The sequence below is a fragment of the Diorhabda carinulata genome, chromosome 6 (assembly GCF_026250575.1).
Source record: "Diorhabda carinulata isolate Delta chromosome 6, icDioCari1.1, whole genome shotgun sequence".
Taxonomy (NCBI): Eukaryota; Metazoa; Arthropoda; class Insecta; order Coleoptera; family Chrysomelidae; genus Diorhabda; species Diorhabda carinulata.
This window is the reverse complement of record NC_079465.1, coordinates 23,760,595-23,785,191: the sequence shown is the minus strand read 5'-3', so window position 1 is coordinate 23,785,191 and position 24,597 is coordinate 23,760,595. Positions and strand designations below refer to the sequence as shown.

General features: G+C 33.3%; 4 protein-coding genes across 6 annotated transcripts in view; 2 read left to right on the top strand and 2 right to left on the bottom strand.

Moving 5' to 3' along the window:
• The window catches only part of LOC130895841 (chaoptin-like), a 134,602-nt gene extending 122,202 nt beyond the window's left edge, over window positions 1-12,400 (top strand). For both annotated transcript variants that reach the window (XM_057803391.1, XM_057803392.1), the window contains 2 exons: window positions 6,531-9,529; window positions 9,579-12,400. In XM_057803391.1, the coding sequence (XP_057659374.1) occupies window positions 6,531-9,529; window positions 9,579-9,889 (3,310 nt within the window). In that variant the 3' untranslated portion in view covers window positions 9,890-12,400. The remainder of the gene's footprint in view (window positions 1-6,530; window positions 9,530-9,578) is intronic.
• Window positions 12,401-13,607: 1,207 nt separating this feature from the next.
• Window positions 13,608-18,373, top strand: LOC130896061 (condensin complex subunit 3-like). Its single transcript, XM_057803848.1, has 14 exons — window positions 13,608-13,837; window positions 13,963-14,163; window positions 14,265-14,402; window positions 14,473-14,595; window positions 14,718-14,855; window positions 14,913-15,124; window positions 15,193-15,390; window positions 15,445-15,766; window positions 15,822-16,226; window positions 16,373-16,594; window positions 16,655-16,772; window positions 17,047-17,252; window positions 17,468-17,635; window positions 17,700-18,373. Exons 1-14 carry the CDS (start codon window positions 13,700-13,702, stop codon window positions 17,844-17,846), a joined length of 2,736 nt encoding a protein of 911 aa, XP_057659831.1. The 5' UTR covers window positions 13,608-13,699; the 3' UTR covers window positions 17,847-18,373.
• LOC130895790 (tigger transposable element-derived protein 4-like) lies at window positions 17,894-19,857 on the bottom strand. Its single transcript, XM_057803340.1, has 2 exons — window positions 18,403-19,857; window positions 17,894-18,013 (listed from the first exon to the last, which is right to left on the bottom strand). Exons 1-2 carry the CDS (start codon window positions 19,855-19,857, stop codon window positions 17,894-17,896), a joined length of 1,575 nt encoding a protein of 524 aa, XP_057659323.1.
• A 949-nt stretch (window positions 19,858-20,806) lies between these two features.
• On the bottom strand, window positions 20,807-24,063 carry LOC130896062 (cytochrome P450 9e2-like). 2 transcript variants are annotated; one of them, XM_057803850.1, is made up of 7 exons: window positions 23,714-24,063; window positions 22,622-22,830; window positions 22,397-22,560; window positions 22,012-22,343; window positions 21,749-21,953; window positions 21,422-21,670; window positions 20,807-21,362 (listed from the first exon to the last, which is right to left on the bottom strand). In XM_057803850.1, the coding sequence occupies exons 2-7, from the start codon at window positions 22,822-22,824 to the stop codon at window positions 20,926-20,928; spliced, it is 1,590 nt and encodes a 529-aa protein (XP_057659833.1). In that variant the 5' UTR covers window positions 22,825-22,830; window positions 23,714-24,063; the 3' UTR covers window positions 20,807-20,925. The 2 variants fall into 2 exon arrangements, with proteins under 2 accessions (XP_057659833.1, XP_057659832.1); XM_057803849.1 differs by lacking the exon at window positions 23,714-24,063 and adding an exon at window positions 22,979-23,173.
• Window positions 24,064-24,597: the final 534 nt, after the last annotated feature.

Genomic DNA, 24,597 nt, shown 5'->3' with positions numbered 1-24,597 from the left:
ATAAGCAGAATTGTCGGTCTTGGGCAGTCGAGAATCCGAGACGAAAGCATGAACGACCCCTGCACAGCCCAAAGGTCGTTGTTTGGGGTGCTATGTCTGTTAAAGGAATTATTGGTCCTTATTTTCACTAAGATCAACGAGGCGGAGCAATCAATGTGAATAGTGACTGTTACTGCGATATGATGCGAAATTTTTTGGTCCCAGAGTTGCAGGAGTTTGCAGGTTTCCACTCAAGAACGTGGTTCCAGCAAGATGGGTCCACTTACCATACCTCGAATGACTCGATGGAAGTTTTGAATGAATTATTCCCTAATAAAGTCATATACTTACCTTAAATACCTTAAAAGTAAGGTTTATCAAAATAATCCAACGAACCTAACCCAATTGAAGGAAAACATCAGGTCAGAAAAGGCAGCAATACCAAGAGCTTTGTGTCGACGTGTTATCGCCAATCTTCGTTCAAAAAAGTGCCAATAACATAACGATCATCATTTGGATAACATCATCTTTTCCAAATAATTTTCAAATTCATATGGTACTAGCTTTTACCCGCGGCTTCGCTCGCATCGAATCCATTAAAAAAGTATCAGAAATCATTATAATAGAAAAGAACGAACTCTGTAGCTATATTAGAACCTGAGATATAGATCTTTGAATGTAGAAAAATTGCCAAAAACCTACAGAAATCCATAACTCCACATTGAATGTCCGCGCCTAGCTCCTCTCCAACTCAACTGATTTAAGTGATCAAAAACTCAAAAGAAAGAATGTATTTCAGCGAGTTTTCTTAAACCAAAACGAACTCTGTAGCTATATTAGAACCTGTGATATAGATCTTTGAATGTAGAAAAATTGCCAAAAACCTACAGAAATCCATAACTCCACATTGAATGTCCGCGCCTAGCTCCTCTCCAACTCAACCGATTTAAGTGATCAAAAACTCAAAAGAAAGAAGGTGTTTCATCGAGCGTTCTTAAACAAAACGAACTCTGTAGCTATATTAGAACCTGAGATATAGATCTTTGAATGTAGAAAAATTGCCAAAAACCTACAAAAATCCATAACTCCACATTGAATGTCCGCGCCTAGCTCCTCTCCAACTCAACCGATTTAAGTGATCAAAAACTCAAAAGAAAGAAGGTGTTTCATCGAGCGTTCTTAAACAAAACGAACTCTGTAGCTATATTAGAACCTGAGATATAGATCTTTGAATGTAGAAAAATTGCAAAAACCTACAAAAATCCATAACTCCACATTGAATGTCCGCGCCTAGCTCCTCTCCAACTCAACCGATTTAAGTGTACAAAAACTCAAAAGAAAGAAAGTGTTTCATCGAGCGTTCTTAAACAAAACGAACTCTGTAGCTATATTAGAACCTGAGATATAGATCTTTGAATGTAGAAAAATTGCCAAAAACCTACAGAAATCCATAACTCCACATTGAATGTCCGCGCCTAGCTCCTCTCCAACTCAACCGATTTAAGTGATCAAAAACTCAAAAGAAAGAAGGTGTTTCATCGAGCGTTCTTAAACAAAACGAACTCTGTAGCTATATTAGAACCTGAGATATAGATCTTTGAATGTAGAAAAATTGCCAAAAACCTACAAAAATCCAAAACTCCACATTGAATGTCCGCGCCTAGCTCCTCTCCAACTCAACCGATTTAAGTGATCAAAAACTCAAAAGAAAGAAGGTATTTCAGCGAGTTTTCTTAAACTAAAACGAACTCTGTAGCTATATTAGAACCTGAGATATAGATCTTTGAATGTAGAAAAATTGCCAAAAACCTACAAAAATCCATAACTCCACATTGAATGTCCGCGCCTAGCTCCTCTCCAACTCAACCGATTTAAGTGATCAAAAACTCAAAAGAAAGAAGGTGTTTCATCGAGCGTTCTTAAACAAAACGAACTCTGTAGCTATATAAGAACCTGAGATATAGATCTTTGAATGTAGAAAAATTGCAAAAACCTACAAAAATCCATAACTCCACATTGAATGTCCGCGCCTAGCTCCTCTCCAACTCAACCGATTTAAGTGATCAAAAACTCAAAAGAAAGAAGGTATTTCAGCAAGTGTTCTTAAACCAAAACGAACTCTGTAGCTATATTAGAACCTGAGATATAGATCTTTGAATGTAGAAAAATTGCCAAAAACCTACAAAAATCCATAACTCCACATTGAATGTCCGCGCCTAGCTCCTCTCCAACTCAACCGATTTAAGTGTACAAAAACTCAAAAGAAAGAAAGTGTTTCATCGAGCGTTCTTAAACAAAACGAACTCTGTAGCTATATTAGAACCTGAGATATAGATCTTTGAATGTAGAAAAATTGCCAAAAACCTACAAAAATCCAAAACTCCACATTGAATGTCCGCGCCTAGCTCCTCTCCAACTCAACCGATTTAAGTGATCAAAAACTCAAAAGAAAGAAGGTATTTCAGCGAGTTTTCTTAAACTAAAACGAACTCTGTAGCTATATTAGAACCTGAGATATAGATCTTTGAATGTAGAAAAATTGCCAAAAACCTACAGAAATCCATAACTCCACATTGAATGTCCACGCCTAGCTCCTCTCCAACTCAACCGATTTAAGTGATCAAAAACTCAAAAGAAAGAAGGTATTTCAGCAAGTGTTCTTAAACCAAAACGAACTCTGTAGCTATATTAGAACCTGAGATATAGATCTTTGAATGTAGAAAAATTGCCAAAAACCTACAAAAATCCAAAACTCCACATTGAATGTCCGCGCCTAGCTCCTCTCCAACTCAACCGATTTAAGTGATCAAAAACTCAAAAGAAAGAAGGTATTTCAGCGAGTTTTCTTAAACTAAAACGAACTCTGTAGCTATATTAGAACCTGAGATATAGATCTTTGAATGTAGAAAAATTGCCAAAAACCTACAAAAATCCATAACTCCACATTGAATGTCCGCGCCTAGCTCCTCTCCAACTCAACCGATTTAAGTGATCAAAAACTCAAAAGAAAGAAGGTGTTTCATCGAGCGTTCTTAAACAAAACGAACTCTGTAGCTATATAAGAACCTGAGATATAGATCTTTGAATGTAGAAAAATTGCCAAAAACCTACAAAAATCCATAACTCCACATTGAATGTCCGCGCCTAGCTCCTCTCCAACTCAACCGATTTAAGTGATCAAAAACTCAAAAGAAAGAAGGTGTTTCATCGAGCGTTCTTAAACAAAACGAACTCTGTAGCTATATAAGAACCTGAGATATAGATCTTTGAATGTAGAAAAATTGCAAAAACCTACAAAAATCCATAACTCCACATTGAATGTCCGCGCCTAGCTCCTCTCCAACTCAACCGATTTAAGTGTACAAAAACTCAAAAGAAAGAAAGTGTTTCATCGAGCGTTCTTAAACAAAACGAACTCTGTAGCTATATTAGAACCTGAGATATAGATCTTTGAATGTAGAAAAATTGCCAAAAACCTACAGAAATCCATAACTCCACATTGAATGTCCGCGCCTAGCTCCTCTCCAACTCAACCGATTTAAGTGATCAAAAACTCAAAAGAAAGAAGGTATTTCAGCAAGTGTTCTTAAACCAAAACGAACTCTGTAGCTATATTAGAACCTGAGATATAGATCTTTGAATGTAGAAAAATTGCCAAAAACCTACAAAAATCCATAACTCCACATTGAATGTCCGCGCCTAGCTCCTCTCCAACTCAACCGATTTAAGTGTACAAAAACTCAAAAGAAAGAAAGTGTTTCATCGAGCGTTCTTAAACAAAACGAACTCTGTAGCTATATTAGAACCTGAGATATAGATCTTTGAATGTAGAAAAATTGCCAAAAACCTACAAAAATCCATAACTCCACATTGAATTGTCGCGCTTAGCTCCTCTCCAACTCAACCGATTTATGTGTTCAAAAACTCAAAAGAAAGAAGGTGCTTCAGCGAGTGTTCTTAAACCAAAACGAAGTCTCTATCTTGAATAGAACCTGAGATATTGAGGATAGAACGTGTGTATGTGAAAAACTCCCATAAGTAATGTACAGGGGGAAATCGCATTTGAGTATAACTTGAGAATGGTGAAAATTAGATGAAATCCGATGGTTGATGGCTGATCTGTGCATCAATACCTTTCATTGAAAAAAAAAATTAAGCAAATCGGTTGGGTAGAACGCCTGAACTGACTCGGAATGGAAATCATCAATTTTTTTAATATATAAGATCAAAAAACAAAGTTTTTATCGCTTATAAATAATTTTTGTTTACATGAACTTACAAATACCCGAAATCCTTTCTGGACACCTAGTAGTTTGACTTCTTGAACGAAACTCCTTCTCCTTTGATCCGGTGACAAAGTGATATTTGAGAAACGTGTTTCCCACTATTCACTAAGTCAAACATTGTTCTTTAGAATTAATAGAACAGAAACAATTTAATTTTGAAATAATATTGAGATTTTTACATTCTTAACAACGGTCAATAAAACGAACTAATTCTCACCTGAATTGAGTTCACACTAAGTGTTTCTATTTCCTTCAACAAGGGATTTTAAAACTGAAAATTTCCAACAGATTCTCTATTTATTTTCATCGTATATTGTTGTATATTATGTGTATATATGTATAGTTTTCTCTCTCTCTCTCAATCACCCTGTTCATCATCAATAATGGAGCTTACTACTAACATACCCGCCGTTTCCCAGGGGCGGATTGAAGCTGCAGTCTAATTAGATGCTTCCCCATGTAACATTATTCAATCTTGTAAGATGTAGGTATCGAAATAATAGCCTAAAAGCAATTCTCTCAAAATACTCCAGATTGGGCTAATTTTATATTCGATTTAACATTTTTTTTTATAACTAACTTCGGTATACGCTTCGTAATTTTTATTTTTTCTTCTACAAATTAATGTAACTCGATTTTGAAGCCGTCTCTGTTAACCGCACATTTCCCGAACGCTCGGTACGTCGTGACGCCATCCAGCTTAGCGTCAGCCTCAAACATTGTCGATCGCAAACTCTGAAATATTCAAAATGCGAGTGGGTAATGGTTCAATTATTAACAACGCTTTTGTATGCTCCTCTTCTTCCAAGGCTTCTGCACATATTTGCACTTAAACTAGAATAGAACGGCAGAGACTCTGCGAAATTTGCTCTCTTAAAATCTTTATTCTGTCGACTTCTGTTATTGTATTAGTAAATATTGGTTAAGAAAAACGTGGTATATAATTTTCATGTAACGGTTACCACAATTTTATGGAATAGAGCGCCATTGTTAGACCTAGTTTTTGATATCGTATTTATAAAATAAAAAAATTGATGATTTCCATTCCGAGTCCGTTCAGGCGTTCTACCCAACCGATTTGCTTAATTTTTTTTTCTCAATGAAAGGTATTGATGCACAGATCAGCCATCAACCATCGGATTTCATCTAATTTTCACCATTCTCAAGTTATACTCAAATGCGATTTCTCCCTGTACATTACTTATGGGAGTTTTTCACATACACACGTTCTATCCTCAATATCTCAGGTTCTATTCAAGATAGAATGTTTAAGAACACTCGCTGAAACACCTTCTTTCTTTTGAGTTTTTGATCACTTAAATTGGTTGAGTTGGAGAGGAGCTAGGCGCGGACATTCAATGTGGAGTTATGGATTTTTGTAGGTTTTTGGCAATTTTTCTACATTCAAAGATCTATATCTCAGGTTCTAATATAGCTTCAGAGTTCGTTTTAGTTTAAGAACACTCGCTAAAACACCTTCTTTCTTTTGAGTTTTTGAACACTTGAATCGGTTGAGTTGGAGAGGAGCTAGGCGCGGACATTCAATGTGGAGTTATGGATTTTTGTAGGTTTTTGGCAATTTTTCTACATTCAAAGATCTATATCTTAGGTTCTATGACAGCTACAGACTTCGTTTTAGTTTAAGAACACTCGCTGAAATATCTTCTTTCTTTTGAGTTTTTGAACACTTAAATCGGTTGAGTTGGAGAGGAGCTAGGCGCGGACATTCAATGTGGAGTTATGGATTTTTGTAGGTTTTTCTCAATTTTTCTACATTCAAAGATCTATATCTCAAGTTATAGAATAGCTACAGACTTCGTTTTAGTTTAAGAATACTCGCTGAAATATCTTCTTCCTTTTAAGTTTTTGAACACTTAAATCGGTTGAGTTGGAGAGGAGCTAAGCGCGGACATTCAATGTGGAGTTATGGATTTTTGTAGGTTTTTCTCAATTTTTCTACATTCAAAGATCTATAACTCAGGTTCTAATATAGCTACAGAGTTCGTTCTTTTCTATTATAATGATTTGTGATACTTATTTAATGGATTCAATGCGAGGGAAGCCGCGGGTAAAAGCTAGTCGTATTATAAAATAATTAAATCGTCTTGCACATCCAACAGATTCAGTAAAAGTATTATATTTTCATCTTCATTTTTTTTGTAATACCACTGATATAATTTTACATGTCAACCGTTTTTCGAACCAACTGTGTGCACAACAAACAAAATCTCAGTACTTTTTACTGTTGTAACTTTTTTGTTTCAGCAATCAAATATCATCATTAGAGGGAGAATGGTCTCACATGAAAAATACCGTCGCCACGCTGTTTCTTGGAGAAAATGACGTTACGGAGATTTCATCAGATTCACCGGACCATGCATCGGGAAATTTACACGGTCTTCGCCAGTTTAAATCTTTGATTTGGCTCAACTTGGACGGCAACAGAATAGTTAAAATCTACAAATATTCCCTTCCGCCCGCCTTACAAACTTTCAGTGTGTCACATAATTTAATAGAAACTTTCCCTATTGATTTAGTAGCAACTTTACCTCAGTTGCAGTGGCTGTACTTAAGAGGAAATCACATTAAATATTTGCCGGAGCATACTTTTCCTAGACGGCTTTGGATGGAGAAAATTGATCTTGGAGAAAACTTTTTAAAATCGTTACCGAAAATCCCTTTTAATAACAGCATCTGTATAAGAGATCTAAATTTGGCTTCAAACGATTTTAGAACCGTAACAGCAGAAAGTTTTACAGGTTTAGAAACTAGAAGAATCATTCTGTCCCACAACCTCATCGAAAATCTTGATCCTCGCGCTTTTAATGGTTTAGAAGAAACGTTGGAATATTTGGATTTCGATCATAATAATTTACAGCAAATTCCCAAAGCCGTCAGCGAATTAAAAACTTTGAAATACTTATACTTGTCTTCCAATAGGCTGGTGGATATACCAGAAAATGCTTTTGATAATTTTTGTCATAGTTTAAAAGCGGTTAGTTTGAGCGGTAACCGTTTAAATAGAATCCCTTGGAAAGCGTTACAAAATTGCTCGAAAATCTCCCATTTTAATGTTGCCTTTAACGATATCGGCGAAATAAATGAAGATGATTTTCTATGGGGCGCGGCAATAAAATCTTTAAACATGGGTAATAATCAAATAGCAAATCTACAAAGGAATACCTTCAAATATTTACAAGAGCTTAAGGAGTTGAGCTTAAGTTTCAACCCGATAAGATTTATAGATAAAGAAGCTTTTAACGGATTAAAAACATTAGAAAGTTTAGAACTTTCTTTTAGTTTAAATCCGGACGTAGACGTAGAAAATATTTTTGAACCCCTAGGTCAATTAAGATGGTTATCAATAGATAACAATAATTTACATTATATACCCGAAAACTTGTTAAATTCTTTGAAACAATTGAATTACATTAATTTAGAATCCAACAAATTACACGCCCTACCGAAAAATCTATTCAAATCGAACATCGAGTTACGCCATATAAGATTATCGAATAACGAATTGAGAGGCATCGAAACCGAAACTTTTTCTCTATTACCGAATCTCGAAAGTATCACTTTATCCGGTAATAAAATTAAACATATTCAGAGGGAAAGTTTCTCCCGTTTACCCAATCTAACAAAAATCATCCTTTCGGACAATTTTCTAACTCACATCAGCCACGATGCTTTCTCCAATCTACCTACAGTTACAAAAATCGATTTGCAGAATAATTTTCTCAAAGAGATATCGTTTAAATTTTTCGTTAATATCACAAGTCCGATTTCGTTGAACGTTACGAAGAATCGTATCTCATTTTGCACATCCGACGCGAAGATCTTAAATATAGAAACGTTAGACTTGAGTTATAATAATTTAGAAAACGTGCCCAACTGTCTTGAACATACGGCTTCGTTGAAAAAGTTAATATTGGAATCGAACTCGATAAGTTCGCTCGATCATAACGATTTTATGCATCTGACTTCATTGGAAACGCTCAAATTAAACGCCAATAATATATTGATAGTTAGTAAAAAAGCTTTTTTCGGTTTACAAAATTTACAAATATTGGATTTATCGAAGAATTTCATCAGTCAAATGCATAATAGTCAATTCGTTAATATGCCGAAATTGAGAATTTTAAATTTGAAAGAAAACAGATTGAGTTATTTACCGAGGGACATATTCAGTAATACGCTACTAGAAATGTTGGATTTGGGGTTGAATTCCTTCACCGTTGTTCCGAGTATGAGTATATCTGACATCGGTATGACCTTAAGGTATCTCTCAATGCGATCTAACAATATCGAACATATAGATATAACCACTTTCCCTGATGTACCCTCGTTACAGTATCTAGATTTAAGTAATAATAAGTTGACTATATTACCGGACAACGTATTCACCAGTTTGGGTTTATTGCAATATCTCGATTTGAGTTTTAATCCTCTCCGGTCTAATTTTAAGGAATTGTTTCATTATGCGCAAAGTTTGAAATATTTGGATTTGTCCAACAGTTGGATAATACAAACTCCGTTCTTTCCTTTACCGAATCTAGTTCATTTGAATTTATCTCATAATTTAATAGAAAATATCGACAAAAATTCGATTCAACAACTACTCAAATTAAAATCTTTCGATATAAGTTTCAATAAACTGGAAGAAGTGCCGGCAAATTTGTGGACTTATTTACCTAACCTTAAAATATTAAACTTATCAAATAATCCTATAAAAGAAATAACCGTCGATAGTTTTTCGGGATTACAGAACCTTCAGGAACTCATTTTATTAAATTTGAATCATATCAAAAAGTTCGAAGGACAAAGTATTTCCCAAATAAGGGTATTAAATAAATTGACCATAGAAACTTGGCCCAAGCTCGATCATTTTTCCGATCAATTTTGTAATCTCCTATCCAATTTCGATCAACTGAGAATCTTGAAAATTTATTTTCACGAATATAAACTGGACGATCAACTTTTGTGTATAACAAATAGAAAAATTAGAGAGCTCGATATATCCGGTAAGAATTTAAAAACTATCGACAAAGACGCTTTCGCTAAATTCGTCAGAAATCCCGATTTGGTTCTAAAAATCCACGACACTCTCATCGAAGATCTTCCCGCTGGACTTTTCGCAAATATGTACAGAATTTCCTATTTACGAATAGATTTAAGATTCAACATGTTATCCCAATTAAGTCCAGATATCTTTTATGGGAATACCAGCGGTTGGAGGAATATCGGTACCACTATGGTTTCAGGTGAGCGATTTTTATAATTCGGGAAATATTATTACAATATTATTTTCAGGTGGTCTCATTTTATCGGACAACCCATTCCGTTGCGGTTGTCATTTAGCGTGGTTGGGTCATTGGTACAGACGTTGGATAAGAGAAAGTGTCCAATCTCATAACGCGCCCGTAGAAACTGCCATTAAAATGCACCAAATGGTTAAGGAAGCAACTTGCATAGACTCGATAACCAGTAAAATCGTTCCTATTATATATTTGCCACCGGAAGATATGAGTTGTCACGCTAGTGCTCTAAGCAGAGCAACGAAAGTGAATAAAACATTTTTGGTGTTTATCGTTTTGATATTACATTTTGATATGATCAGGTAGTGTATGTATGTTGACGGTAAACATGTTTTTATATCGAATTGAATGGTTGAAAGAATGAATTTTCGATTTAATGATAGTGATTCGCGTCGAAATTATGAAATGTTTTTATTTCACATCCAATTTTTTTTAACTCAAATATCATTTAAATATTTAAACATTTTACAATTTTGATATTGAGAAGTGTGCCAATGAATCGCTAACGGCCTCATATTGAGATGCTGATTTTTAATTTATAAACAAAATTCAATAATGTTAAAGAAAATGAATATTCGATATTATAACCGCGCTCGAATTTATTTTCCTACCCAGTTACCCCTCAATATATATATATATATAAAAAGTAGTCCGTATCTTTTTGAAAAACAGAAATGGTTCCTATTTCAACCGGTAGTGTAAAGAAGTTGTAAATTCCCGAATTAAAAACGTGTACAATTCCTTTAGGTATACCGGCGAACTTGAATGGACGTTTGTCATAACTTGTACATATTATTATAACTTTTTTTCGTTTAATTGAGTTTAACCTGTAAGCAATCAAAATTATTGAAAACTGAGACATATCAAGTTAATTATATCAATAAATTATTATTAAGTATTTATTAATTAAATTAAATTGTTTACGGCTAATTATTGATGTAACTGAGTTTGACGACATTCAAAAAATGTTAATTTTCCAACTAAAGTAGAAGTCCGATAATCCGGCACGTTCGGGACCGGCTCAATTAGGTTAATAATTAAACTAAAAATACAGTATGCAAATACATACAACAAAGTTTAGTTTACATTCCATATAATGTATGTACACGTACTGTAAAACATATTTCACTTAGATTTAAAAAAGTCACGAATGTCTTTTTGTTTTCTTGACTTTTGGCGTTTAGTATAAAATTTATTTCTAATGATATGGAAATCAATAATTTCTGAAGCACTGTAGCTAGTACTAGCATCAGCAAAAGAGATAAACTTATTTAGAGATTCTGCAGCTCCTGCCCAGCTGATTTTTTCCTTTTCTTCCGTTTTGGCATCTGAGTCATTTTCTTCAAGATTTTGAGTAAGCTGAGGGTTTACTACAATGTTGATAATGTCCTCATCGGTTAGTTCTTCTTCAACAGGCTCATTCTCGTCGATTAAAAGCCACTCCCTTACCTCATCTTCAGGCAGGTTTTTCAAGGGATTGTCAGTACTTTAAACGACATCCAAAACTTTGGTCAGAGCGTCTTGATGGTTTTCTTCCTCATCAGTCTGTAGAGTTAGGTCAGATGCAGGGTTTGCAGCTGGCGGCCAAAGTTTTCTCCAGCATTTTTGGAGTGTTTTTTACCTGGTTCCAAGACTGTACAATAGCATAGACGGCATCTTCTACTTTTTTTGAAAATCAGTCACGTCACATTCGGCATTCAACAGGCCTTGAATAAAAGACCTTCTATAAAAGCATTTAAAATTTTGAATAACCCCTTGGTCTATGGGTTGAATCAAAGATGTTACGTTAGGTGGGAGCAGAGTGGCAACAATATTTCCAGAAACTAACTCATCTACTAGCGGATGGGATTTGCAATTGTCCAAAAGAAGGATGGCTTTAGTATCTTCTGGTAGACCAAGGCCTTTGAAGGATTCCTTGACCTCAGGCACAAAGTGGTGAAAAAACCAGTCTTTAAAGAGTTCGGCAGTTATCCACGCATTTAATTGAGCATCGTATTGGACAGGCAAGTGTGTAACATTCTTAAAAGCCCTGGGTTTTGCAGATTTACCTATCACCAAAGGGGACACTCGGTGGTTTCCAGACGCATTAGCACATAGCAAAACGGTTAATCTGTCTTTGTTTTTATTTAAAACCCTTGGCTGCTTTTTCTCCTCCCCCAGCTAGTGTAGATGTTGGTAAACATCGCCACAATAGCTCTGTTTAATCAGCATTGTAAATCTGTTCAGGTGTTAAATCATTATCAGCCACGATTTTCAAACTCGTCTTTGTATTTTTCTGCAGAGTTTTGGTTTGCTGAAAGGGTTTCTCCAGTTACATCAAGTCTTCGAATTTCATGCCGAAACTTAAAGTTTCTGAGCCAACCATCAGAATAATTACATTCACTTTCATCAACTCCTAAATCTTTCTTTGCCTTTTCAACAATCATTGACCCTGTTACCGGCTTTCCTTCAGAACGTACTGCACTAAACCATTTGAACAATACACTATCAAGCTGTTCCAGTTTTGGTTTTTTCAATGTTTTTCTAGAAGCCAATTGGGAAGCAAACTTCATTAGTTTTTTAATGACATAAATAGTTTATGAGCCAATATTGAACTCATTCATTAAAACATTCCTATTCTCGCCTTTTTCTAGCCGTTTGATGATTTCTAGTTTTTGATTGAGAGTCAGTGTTAAGTGTTTTCGTTTCTCTCCTTTTGAACTCGAAGGCTTAGGTTTTGAAAACATGGTCACTGTACAGTTAGAACTAAAATCACTTTTTTTATAAACAGTTTCAAAAGTTACGTTTACTGCGATGTGAAAGGACACAAAACAACAACGCACAAAAAAATGGCGAAGACGCTTCGCAATCGATTAACGGAGCTGCACTGCACCTGAATTTGTTGTGACAGCTGAGACTAGCCGGCCGCTAATTGATTCCGAACAATACCGAGCGCTTCCGGATGATCTCGAACTACTCCGAAAACTTCCGAATAGCTCTCGAGTGGTTTTATTTGCTTTAAAGACACACTTTTGGAGAAAAACCAAAATTTTTACACCGGAACGATGCCGGACTATCGCATGCCGGACTAATGGACTTCTACTGTATATCGTTCTAGAATATTTTATACCTGCCACTTTGTATAGACCTCTATAAAAACCTTTTTTAATGCTCTTGAACACCCATCAATAATATATATTTTGAACGTGTACATACTTTGTAAATAAATATTTTAAAGTTACTTAAATATGTAGATTTATGTCGTTAATAAAAATTTTTCATTATATCGACTGTTTTTAAAAAGCTACCAACGAAATATCATAATGAATCTTATCATACGGATAAATCCCACAAATATGGACATTTTTGTAAAAACCTAAATTCAATTAATTCAATCTTCGTCGTAATAAAAGTTTGAACAATACTAATTTCCCTCGCATATTTGTTGTAATACACTCGAGTGTATTCGAGTCAATCAAAATAATTGTGGTAATAACTATGGTCCCATCCTTGAATATATCTAATTAGGTCCTTCGGACAAAGCCTCTGTGTGATTAAATCTCGACGGTTTGTAAGACCCGGTTGAGAGACGGAGAGAAGAAGAGAGTTGTATGGAGTTGAATTAGTTGATGTTCCCCCAACTTTAGGGTCAGGAAAACGAAGGAAACTTTATTACACCTATTTTGTTACAGCTCTAAAATTATTCAATTTGAATTTCAAATTTTACCACTCAATAAAATTTGATTCGGGAATATTTCTATAAATTCGTAATTAGTAATTTTGACAACATCCATAACAATATTTATTACCCAACTGACAATAGGGCTCGAACCCATTTTCACATGAAAACAAAAATTACAAGTTATATTGAAATAAGATATTATCATCTTCTTGTATATATTTCATTTATTAACATAGAAATCTCGCATTAATCATCGGCTTTTATAAAGAATAAACTCACTTGTCCAAATTTCTCTAAAAAATAATTTATTTCAAACACCTTGTATCTATTAAATAACAACTTTATGGCTGCACGCTTTTTATTACTAGTGCGTTAATTGACAATGTAGAAGAAGAGCTGTCAATTCAAATTTTCATAACAGTAAAAAATTTCAAATAAAGCTATAATAATCAACGATGTGTTTGAAGCAAAAAATGATGGATAAAACAAATTCCCATGTCAAAAATAGTATTCGTGAAATATTTTCAAACTGTCAGCGTACTACTGCTGTACACCAAAGAAGTTCCATTATGTTAAAACAATTATATGAGGAGGTAAACCCAATGTTATTTTATTGTAATACTTTTTACTGAAAGATTATAGAAAAAAAATTAATTGTTTTGATTAAGTTAAGTTATAATGCTAGTCTTATAGATTATTGATTGATTATTGATTTCAGTCGGATCACGAAGAATTCTGGTCGCATTTAAGAGGTGTAATTTCCACGTTATTGCTATGTGAAAATGGTCCTCACATCGATAAACTTTTAAGTTTTATCGGAACATTTTGCTCATTACTTAAATCGAATGTTAATCCTTATGACCAAGAAGATGTAGTAGAACATGCACTTCTTATGGAAATTATGATTTTTGCATTAAAGGTAAGATACAATCATCAGTTATTTTTGATTTAATAAGATGTTGTAAAAAGTTAGAATAACATCACATATCGAAAATAAATGTTGAATGCGTTTATTTTTAGACTTCAGAACTAAGTAAAGACATTATTAGAATTAGATCCTGTCAGATAATTAATATTGTTTTGGATAAACTTGTTGAAGCAGACATTAGTATAGAACTGTGTGATAAACTGGAGAAAACCTTACTGGAAAGATTGAAGGTAATTAATTTTCATTGTAAAGTATTTTATACTTTATTTGGTGTTTGGTGTATAAATAAAATTATTTCAGGATTCCAAGAATATTGTCAGGCAACAAGCTGTTAAAGCTTTATATCGTTTACAGGATCCTTCAAATCCTGAAGATGTAATTATTTCAGAGTTTGTACGTTTGATGACAGATAGTTCTCCAAAGGTGAAAAATCTCATACAAAATATAATTTAAGCTTTAGACTCACATGTATATATATATATATATATATATATATATATATATATATATATATATATATATATATATATATATATATTTTACAGGTACGAAAAGTTTGTGTTGAAAAGATTGCAGTTAGAAAAGATGTTATTCCACACATACTTATGAGAATTCGAGATATAGATCCACAAGTAAGATTAGCTGCTTTCAAAAGATTGTCAGGTTTTGTGGGATTCCTCAAGGTAAATATATTTTGTTTATATTAAATAGGCTTCCAATTTTGTATGATTTTATTCTAGATACATGAGAAACAATTAGTTCTTCATTTGGGATTTCTAGAAAAATCTGAGGAAATTGCAGACTTTATGTGCACAAAATTAGTGAAAAGTTGGTTGGAACATTACGATAACGATATATTGAAATTCATGAATTCTATAAGACTAGATGCTGATGAAAAAGATGTTAAAAATACAGTGGAATTGTTTGAGTCTGTATTGAAAGTTATATTCAAGTAAGTTTAAAACTAATAATATATATCACATTTGTTTATGGGATTAGTTTAATAGAAAGTGTTTTCAGAGATACCCCGATTGCAACTCTAACCGAAACTCTACCATTAGATGAAAATCACTTAGTTCCATTTGATAAATTAAATTGGGAAGTTGTTAGTTATTGGAGAATTTATGTGAAACACTTGAGTAAAGAAGAAAACCTTTTGGAAGACGAATTGGAAAATGTTATTCCAGAGCTGGTACACTTTTGTAAATATATTAAAGAGTAAGTTTAGATAAATATTTTGTCAAATATTTAATCGATATATTTAATTTTCAGGTATTATATGGATATGCCTAAAGAAGTAACGAGCGAAGAATTTTTAGAACAACAGTTTATAATTAAACAATTGTTTTTAATAACAAAAACTTACGATTATGGAGATGTGACTAACAGAAAATGCTTAAACACTTTAGTATCTAACATATTAGAAAATGTAGTTTTAATATCAGATGTTACTCAAACTGTTGTGAGTACTTTGGAAAATTCCATACCGAATCAAGCAAAACAGACCCTTTACGTTAGTGAAATAATATCTGAAATTTTATTTTCTTTGGATCATGAGGAAGCGCAAAAGTTACAACAAGAAAAGGATTTTAAGGTACAAATCGATATTGAGCTATTATATTGTGAATTAAATTCATATTTTTTCGCAGATTTCAAAAATAAAAGTAGATATTGATATACTCAAAACTGAACAAGAAAATGCCATTTCACATCAAAATTTTATCGAAGCTGAGAGATTAAAAAATGAATTGAACAATCTAATCGTGGAATTAGAGGATTTGAAGAAATCAGAAAGTGAACAGATGCAACACATCGAAAAAAAAACTGACATTTTAACAACAATCAAATGTTTGGATATTGCCGCAGCTGTACTCATTCTACCAAAAGTGACAGAATTCACAGCTTCTTTGAAAAATTTGAAAGAAGATTTCATACAAGAATTATTGATACATGATGATGATAATGTCAGAGTTAAATCACTACACTGTTATGCTTTGTGTTGTATTATAGATAAAGAAACAGCCGCCACTGGTATCCATATATTTTCAACACCTGTAAGTAATAATTGTTATTGCAAAAATTTCTATTTTTTTTTCTTGATCGTAGATTCAATTTTAACTGAAGGTTTTTTATTAATAAACTTCTTATACCTAATTGAAAAATCACTTTTATAAAGAATTCATTTTTTATTGGTTTATAGATCTTTGCTTATCAAAACGGAGAAGAATGTGATACCCAAACTCTGCTTGTTTGTATAGCTGCAGTAGTTGATATGTTACGAATATATGGCGCTCAATTAATAGCCGCTCGAAATAGTGAAGTATTATCTGAAAGTATGGATGAACAAGAACAGGCCATCTTCTCCGGAGGTACGTCTCTAACTAACATTTTGCAAGGATTGGTCGATATGATGGATGACGATGTAAGTAGTCAGATAAAATCCATTATTAAAATTTTTAACAGCAGCCTTTATAACTTTTAGCAATATGATATTCAAGAACAAGCAGGGCGAGGATTATGTCAATTAGTGTTAAGTAATAGAATTGTATCGCCATCGCTTATTTCCAGATTAATTCTTAAATGGTGCAATCCTGCTTCTGGTAAGATCTAAATTGAACAATTATATCCCCTCTACTTTTTTCAAATTTTTAGTAGATGTGGAGATTTAGTTGAATTTTTATATTTTTTCTTTATTAATTTCGAACTCTATCTAATATATTTTGTTTGATTTTGCGATAGGTAATTAGAAAATATTCACATAAAATAAGCATATATAGGAATTTTTGAAAAATGGTTGTATACAAACTATTTGATTTATTATTTATATAGGTCAGTCTATAAAATTCTGTTCATTCATAATATAAATGATTTCAGACGGAGAATGCAATAGATTGAAACAAATAATAGGATTTACTCTAGAGAATATTCCATTGATCGACGAATGTACTGAACAACTGATAGAAGCAGTTTTTATAACTATTAAAGTTTTGTACTCGGCACCTAATACGAGTCCATTGGCTGATGTTAATGTAGAAAATATTGGAAAATTTCTATTGGCATTATGTAAAGTTTCCCCAAAAGTGAGTATGTAGCAGGTTTTTCGGATATTATATTGTAATGGTCAACCTAATAACCAAAAAACGGCTACAATATTTAAATTATTTTAATAGATATCAAGTACTGTCATAAATGAATATTACTAATATCATTGAAAAATGGAAAACTTTTAGCGCTAAAAGTATATGTTTCAACTTTACAAATTGTCTAGATCCTATTATGAATAATTATGTTTTAGGCTGATTATATAAATAGTAAGATAGCTTCAACAATATTCAAAAACATCATTGACGATCCGAAAAATAAAATTAATGGATTATACTCGAAATTACTCATAGCCATCGATATTCCTTGTAATGTAACATCTATAGAAGATCTACTTAATTATTGCGATGGAGTTCGCAATGTAAGTATTATTTCAAAAATTAAATCTGTCGATTATGGAAAAGACGTTTTTTATTTAATTTCAGGTGATTGTTGATAAGAAAATTGAGAAAAATATTATCAAATTCGCTGCAAGATTAAATACGAAAGCTTTTAATTTCGAACAAACTATAAAATCTACAAATGATAACGGATCAATTCAGCAAACTATTTATGAAGAAAACGAAGATTGAAATTCGATGTAATTATTGACATATGTATCGACACAAAAACATTTTTTTTAACTGTGTAGATAAGTTTCTAAAGTTGATTTAGGTGGTGTCTTTTTGATTTTCAAAACTGGTAATTGTGCAAATGAACTTAAGCTATAATAATTATTTTTAAAAGAGGTATAAGGACGCTAAAATAAATAAGAGTAAGAAATTATATTAATGGAATTAGAATGTGTAAATTGTAATTCTTATATACAGTCGAACTCCAATAATTCGAACTGCAAGGGACCGTAGCAAAAGTTCGAATTATCGAGGTGTTCGAATTATCGGAGTTGTGCACATTTACATACATATATGTATGCATTTCGATGCATCTTTCCATTTTATAAATAAATAAATAAATAAATATGTTATGGGTATATAACATGTTTATTTATTTATTTAAAATAATAATTTGTATACGTTTGAAGAATTTTTGGTCCTAAAAAGGACCGATTATTTATCTTAAAATAAAAAAAAATACATATATTTATTTTTTTGTAAAGAAATCAGCTATGCTAGATTGCTTCAAGCTGACGATTTTTTCCTTTGAAGCAAATCGAGTGATTTTGCTGATCGCTGCGAAAATATCTTCATCAACGTCTTGTCGCGACTCTGCAAATTCCCTCAATTTTGCTAAAAATTCCAGCGCTTTATTGGGAGTTGGAGCTACTGAGGATGAAAGCTGCTCTTGATTTTCTTCTTCGTCGTCTGATAACTCCACAGCCGTAGATCCTTGGACCTCGTTCAAAATTTCAAAATCAGATAGTTCGCCGCAAATGGCTACATTTTGGTCGATGTTGATGAAATCTTGGTCCAGCTTTGCCTCTTCCAGGATGCTTTCCTCGAACTTGATTGAAGTTTCTTCGCCACGGATGAATCCTGCCTTCCTAAATCCATTTTTGATCGTCGTTGCGCTTACTTGTCGCCAGGCATCTGCACACACCCTCAAGGCTTGCAGAATGTTGACCTTCACTTGGTTTTTGCTGAGTGTAACTTGCTCGTCCAACACCTCGCGCACTAGAATTGACCTGTAGTGAATCTTGAAAGAGTTGATGATTCCTTGATCCATCGGTTGAAGAACGGACGTCATGTTTGGCGGGAAAAACACCACTTCGATGTTTTCTAAATCCGGAATGGAATTGTGGGCACTGCAGTTATCCACGAACATCAGCACTTTTCTCTTCTCTCTGTAGAATTTCTTGTCCAACTTAAGGAGCCAATTTTCAAAAATATCTTGAGTCATCCAAGCTTTCTTGTTAGCTTGATACTCGCATGGCTTCGTTTTGACGTTTTTGAAACAACGTGGATTAGCAGATTTTCCAATAACAAGCAGCGGAAGCTTTTCACTGCCGTCCACGTTGGCTACTACAAGAACAGTTACGCGCAGTTTACTCAACTTCCCACTGCTGCAATCTTCTCCCTTGAAGGCGAAAGTCTTGTTTGGCGTGCACTCGTAGAAAAGAGCAGTCTCGTCAACGTTGAAAATGTTCCTAGGCTCCACTTCTTTGATTTTTTCTTGCAGCGTCGTTTGCATCCACTCTTCCGCTTTTGACATATCGACGTCCGCCTTCTCGCCGCAGACAGCCTTCATCACGATGTCATTGCGATCCTTAAAATTGCGCAGCCAACCATTGCTAGCTTTGAAGTTGTGACAATTCAAACTGCTAGCAAATTGTTGAGCTTTTGCTTGAATAATTGACCCACTCACTGGAACTTTCTTATCACGAGCTTGCTTGAACCATTTCTTGACACATCCTTCCACGCCTTCATTTTCTGGTCCTCTGCACCTCTTTTTACTTTGAGATGATTGAGAAAAGTCACTGATAATCTTCTCTTTATTCTTCAGAAAAGTCGAAAGAGTATTGCGAGGAATCTGGAACTCTTCGGCTATCTTCGACTTCTTCTTCACGCCTTTTTCAACTTCTCTTATGACAGCAACTTTTTCTGCTAAAGTCAGAGTTTTGTACATTCTTTTAGCAGAATCACACATCATGAAATAAACGTAAACGGCAACACGAAGCAAAACTTTTAGAAACTGGCTCCGAAACGCACTCAATGGAAAACCAATTGAGAATGTCGGCTCTGACAGTTTTAACTTTGCTTTATAAGAGGGTGGTGGTAGCCATCAGCGGCGCGAGAGCATCTCTTCTCACCATCTAAATACGTCGTCAGGTATCAATAAAACTCTGGCGCCCTTCTTTCAGAAAAAATCAGTCACCACGTTTGCTCTTTACTCTACTTTGTCTCTCTCCAATTCGCTCCCTCTCTCTTTCTCTACAGTTTGAAGGTGCAATTAAATCCGTCCCGTGAACTTGTCGTTTTTAATTGCACCTTCAAACTGTATCATCAATAATAAAATCGTCGCACCGGTTTTTGGGGAAAACCCAGCAGCTCTTATTCTCTTTTCAGTCGTTTCATACATTCGTCCTCTAATTGCAGTTCGAACTAGAAAACTATGTATTTAGGAATGCTTTCTTAGCTCTACCAGTAATAAAATCGTCGCGCCGGTTTTTGGGAAAAACCAGCCGCCGTCTGCAGTTCACCCATATTTCACACTTACAAAATATCGTCGTCTTACCTAGAATCTGAAGATTCGAATTTTTCAATTTTTTTCAACACTAACAGTTCGAATTTTTTAATATGTACATACATAATTTATACAAGAAAAATTCGAATTTTTTAATTATTCGAACATCAAAAATTCGAACTTTTCAATTATTTAAACGCCAAAAATTCGAATTTTTCGGTAATTTTAACACAGAAAATACAAATTTTTTTGATAATTCGAACTTCAAAAGTTCGAATTATCGAAGTTTTTTTACATGTGTTAGTATAGGAATGTCAAGGTACCGACGCAAAAGTTCGAATTAACGAGGAATTCGAATTATCGGAGTTCGACATAACGGATAAGTAAAAAGAGAGAGTAAAACTACAAAGTGTTTCAGATGAAAATATTTAATCAAGAATATTGTAATTTATTATTATACATATCTTCAATTCATTTTATTTATAGCAGAAGCAACTTTATTTATTTAATAACATTATAATTCACATGGGTTTAGTTTTTTATCCGTTTCAAATCGAACCAGAAACCTTCTTCTACTAACAAATTGAAAGCTTTTGTGGAAAATTTGAGTGGAATCAGTGTTTTGGCATTAGGAACAAGTTCGAAGTGATTAAGAAGATAAAAATATACTATTTTTGTTTCCATTAGCGCGTATCTTGTACCGATGCAAAGTCTTCGTCCGATACCGAAAGCGTTGTAAACGTACGGATTGACGTTATGTTTATTTTGATCGTTGAATCTTTCTGGATCGAATCTATCCGGATCGGGATAATATTTGGAGTCGCGTTGCATAGCCAAATTCGGAAACCAAACGACTGTGCCTTTTTCTATAGTAACTGGCTTTTCTCCGTGATTTACCGGTTGAATGGTGAAATCTTTTGTACAAATTCTGTCTAAAGCAATAACGGCCGGCCATTTTCTGAGTGTTTCTGTGAAATAATGAAATGTAAAGAATTTTATTGTTTGAAATCGCTAGAAAATTTCGTACCTGATACAACCATATCCATATATTTCATGCCCAAAAGAGCTTCATATGTTAGATCTCCCTTACATTCTTCTAGTGTCGAATGAATTTCGTTTCTGAGTTTACTTTGAATATCTGGATTAATGGCTAATTCGTAAGCCATGAAACACATTAAATCAGAAACGGAATCGTATCCGGAAAAAAAGAAAAATAAAGCTTGAGCCGCTATGTCATGATTGGTCATTTGTTGTGTTACTTTTTTGCCTAATTTACCTAAAAAAAATCGCATTTCGTTTCAAAATTTCCTTCAATTTATTAAATATGTATATTTCAATATTTTTAAATATTTACCAAAGTCGTATTCGTGAGATTTTGCAGCGAATCCAGTATCTATCACGTTTTCTTCTTTATTTTCAACGCCTCTCCTAGCTTCCATCAATATGTGAACCATATCGGGGCGAATAATTCCTTTCTCTTCTCTAACTTTAATAGTTTCGTCGATAAGATCAGTGAAAAATTTGGCTATGTGTTCTTCGAAAAATCTAATTTTGAAAAACTGAAATATTATTATAATTAAAGAATGTTTAACGAGATACTCGATAATTAAAATTTACTTCTAGAAATTTCGGAAAAAGGAAGTATCCCAAAAATTTCATCCTCTTCCAAAATCCACTCACATTCGATACTTCTTTACCCATTAGATAAAATTCGTTTTCGGGATCGGCCAAGGAATCGGTTTTTATACCAAAAGCCGTTGTAGCTGTAACGTCGTTCGTAAAACGAGTTATAATTTCCTTCATTTCGATTTCAATCGAGTCCTCTTTTTTCTGCTTAAAATATTTATCGAAATTTTCCGCACATTCCTTCATTAATACGAAAAGAGCTCTCATTTTGCTACTTGTAAAACAAGCGCTGATTATTGGTCTGAGCTCACTCCATTTTTGTCCTAAAAAACACGATATTAAATCAATATTATAGGGAAATTAGTATATAAGTTACCCTTAAGTGCGAATAAGCTGGTACCCCACAGAGGATCAGCTTTTTCTGAAATGAAGCTCGTATGATCCATGAAATGTTCGAAATCTTTAATCGAAAACTGTTTAATTAAATCTACATCTTTTATTATTATTGTAGGTCTCGTAAACTGGTAAAGTCCATGGTATCTGAAAATTTAATTCTTCAATAGAAGTACCTGAATAGAACACTACCGATCGATTTTGTTACCTAGCTTTTGGATCTGCTTTGTAAGCCCTTTCTATTATCTCCGCATAAGTTTCTTTGTTATTCAAAGTACCGAAAATATCTCCGAAAAGCGGTATCGGATTTAACTGGTTAACTCCACGATCTTTCCAATAAGTCATCGGCTTTACCGCGAAATAATAGAAGAGAAAACCTAGAACGGCTCCAGCTACTAATAATTCAAACATCTTCACCTTCAACAGAACAAAATAATTTTTTATTTATCACTACTTTTAATTAGTATAGAGTCTATTTGTCGATAATATGATGTATTATATTCTATTTAAATAATTGTATTTATTGATTAGATTTTATTTAGAAAAAATAGGGAACGATATGCACCTTTTCACATTAATAAATTTCTGATGAGTACTGAAGCACGACTAAAGTAAATTTGCAACAAAAGAAATTTATCAGCTCGATTAAATCAATTAATAATGAATTTTTATCGAAGAAAGAAAGGAAGGAAGGGATAAAAAGAAACAATCTCGCTTAATTAAATGAAATTTGATTATGGAGACATATTTTGCAATATTAAAACTGATAAAAGAGAGAGATAAGACGATTTGGGAATTTCCAGAAGAAAATTTAAATAAAACTACAAGCTACTCATATATTTGATGAAATAATAATTTAAAGAAATTATTTACCGGATTTCCTTGAGGAATATTTGCATAATGATATTTTTAAAAGATTTTTTTTTGTAATTTGTATGTAAATTATTGTGTAATTTTCAAGTACATTTTTTTTCTGCGCTTGCCAAATATAATATTTCAAAATTTTTCTAAAATTAAATTTATAATTTAGCGTCTTAACGCGACAAATAAATCTTGATATTACTTAGTATCTTCTACATAGTTGCACAATGTGATAAAATGTAATAATTTGAAGTTCCTTGTTATGCTCTTTTATTTCATATCACTAAAGATAAAAAAAAACCATTTCCGGCAGTGGGAAGTAAATGAGAGAACACTGAATAGTTAATGAACTTGCGATAATACACCAACAATTCAATGTTAACATGATCAAATTTATATAACAAGCTGTTCTAAAAAATAAACGAGATATTGTACTTACATTGTACAATTGTTGGAAAATTCGGTCGATTTAATAAACAAGTTTTGTACCATAGGAATTTCTATTGGTTTACCAATAATTTATCTGCTAAAACCAACAAATAAACATCAAGAAAGTTTAGTTTTAAGGTTAATTTTGGTTGCAGCCTAACTCAAGTTATTTTTTATTTTGATCACCTAGTAAATTCCACTGACCACTGACAAGGTCATTTCAGCCCACTTTAGGTCATATCGACTGTTCCTTTTTATTTGTCTATTATTGTAATATTCCAGGTAAGGAATTGTTCTATGTACAGTTGTAATATTTTTTTGCAAATTCGACCGAACAAAAACTCGAATCGCCTTAACTACGTAAAAGATTATTATTGAAATGTTTGTTTGATTTAAATATAAATCTTTATTGATAAAAGATCTAGTATCGGAAAGTGACCGGATTTTTTTAGCAAATATTTGTTTACTAATTGGAATGAATTGAGTACATGAGTGTTGACAAGGTAGTTTCGAAGCCGTTCTACATTTAACTTTCCTAATTTTATGGGCAATCGACTACTATTAACTATTTGGTGTAAAACTGTATAATGTTGGAGTATTAAGTTTGGATTAGAAAATGAAATGAAAGAAAGAAAAAAACTATGTAAAAATAATAATAACTCAGCCACCGTAATCATTAGTTTTCTTAATCCAAAAACTGGTACATCTGTAGTTTATTTTAAGTGGAAGTGGAAGCTGTTCCGACTAAGGAAGACAAAATGATAACTCTTTCTCTATCCTCCGAGGTTTCAGCTCGGCTCTACGCATTCTCAAGCATGCGCAATATAGATAAAGTGTTTCAAACGAGAGAGAAAATGAATATTTTCGGTACCGTAACGTAGGGACGTTTTTTCT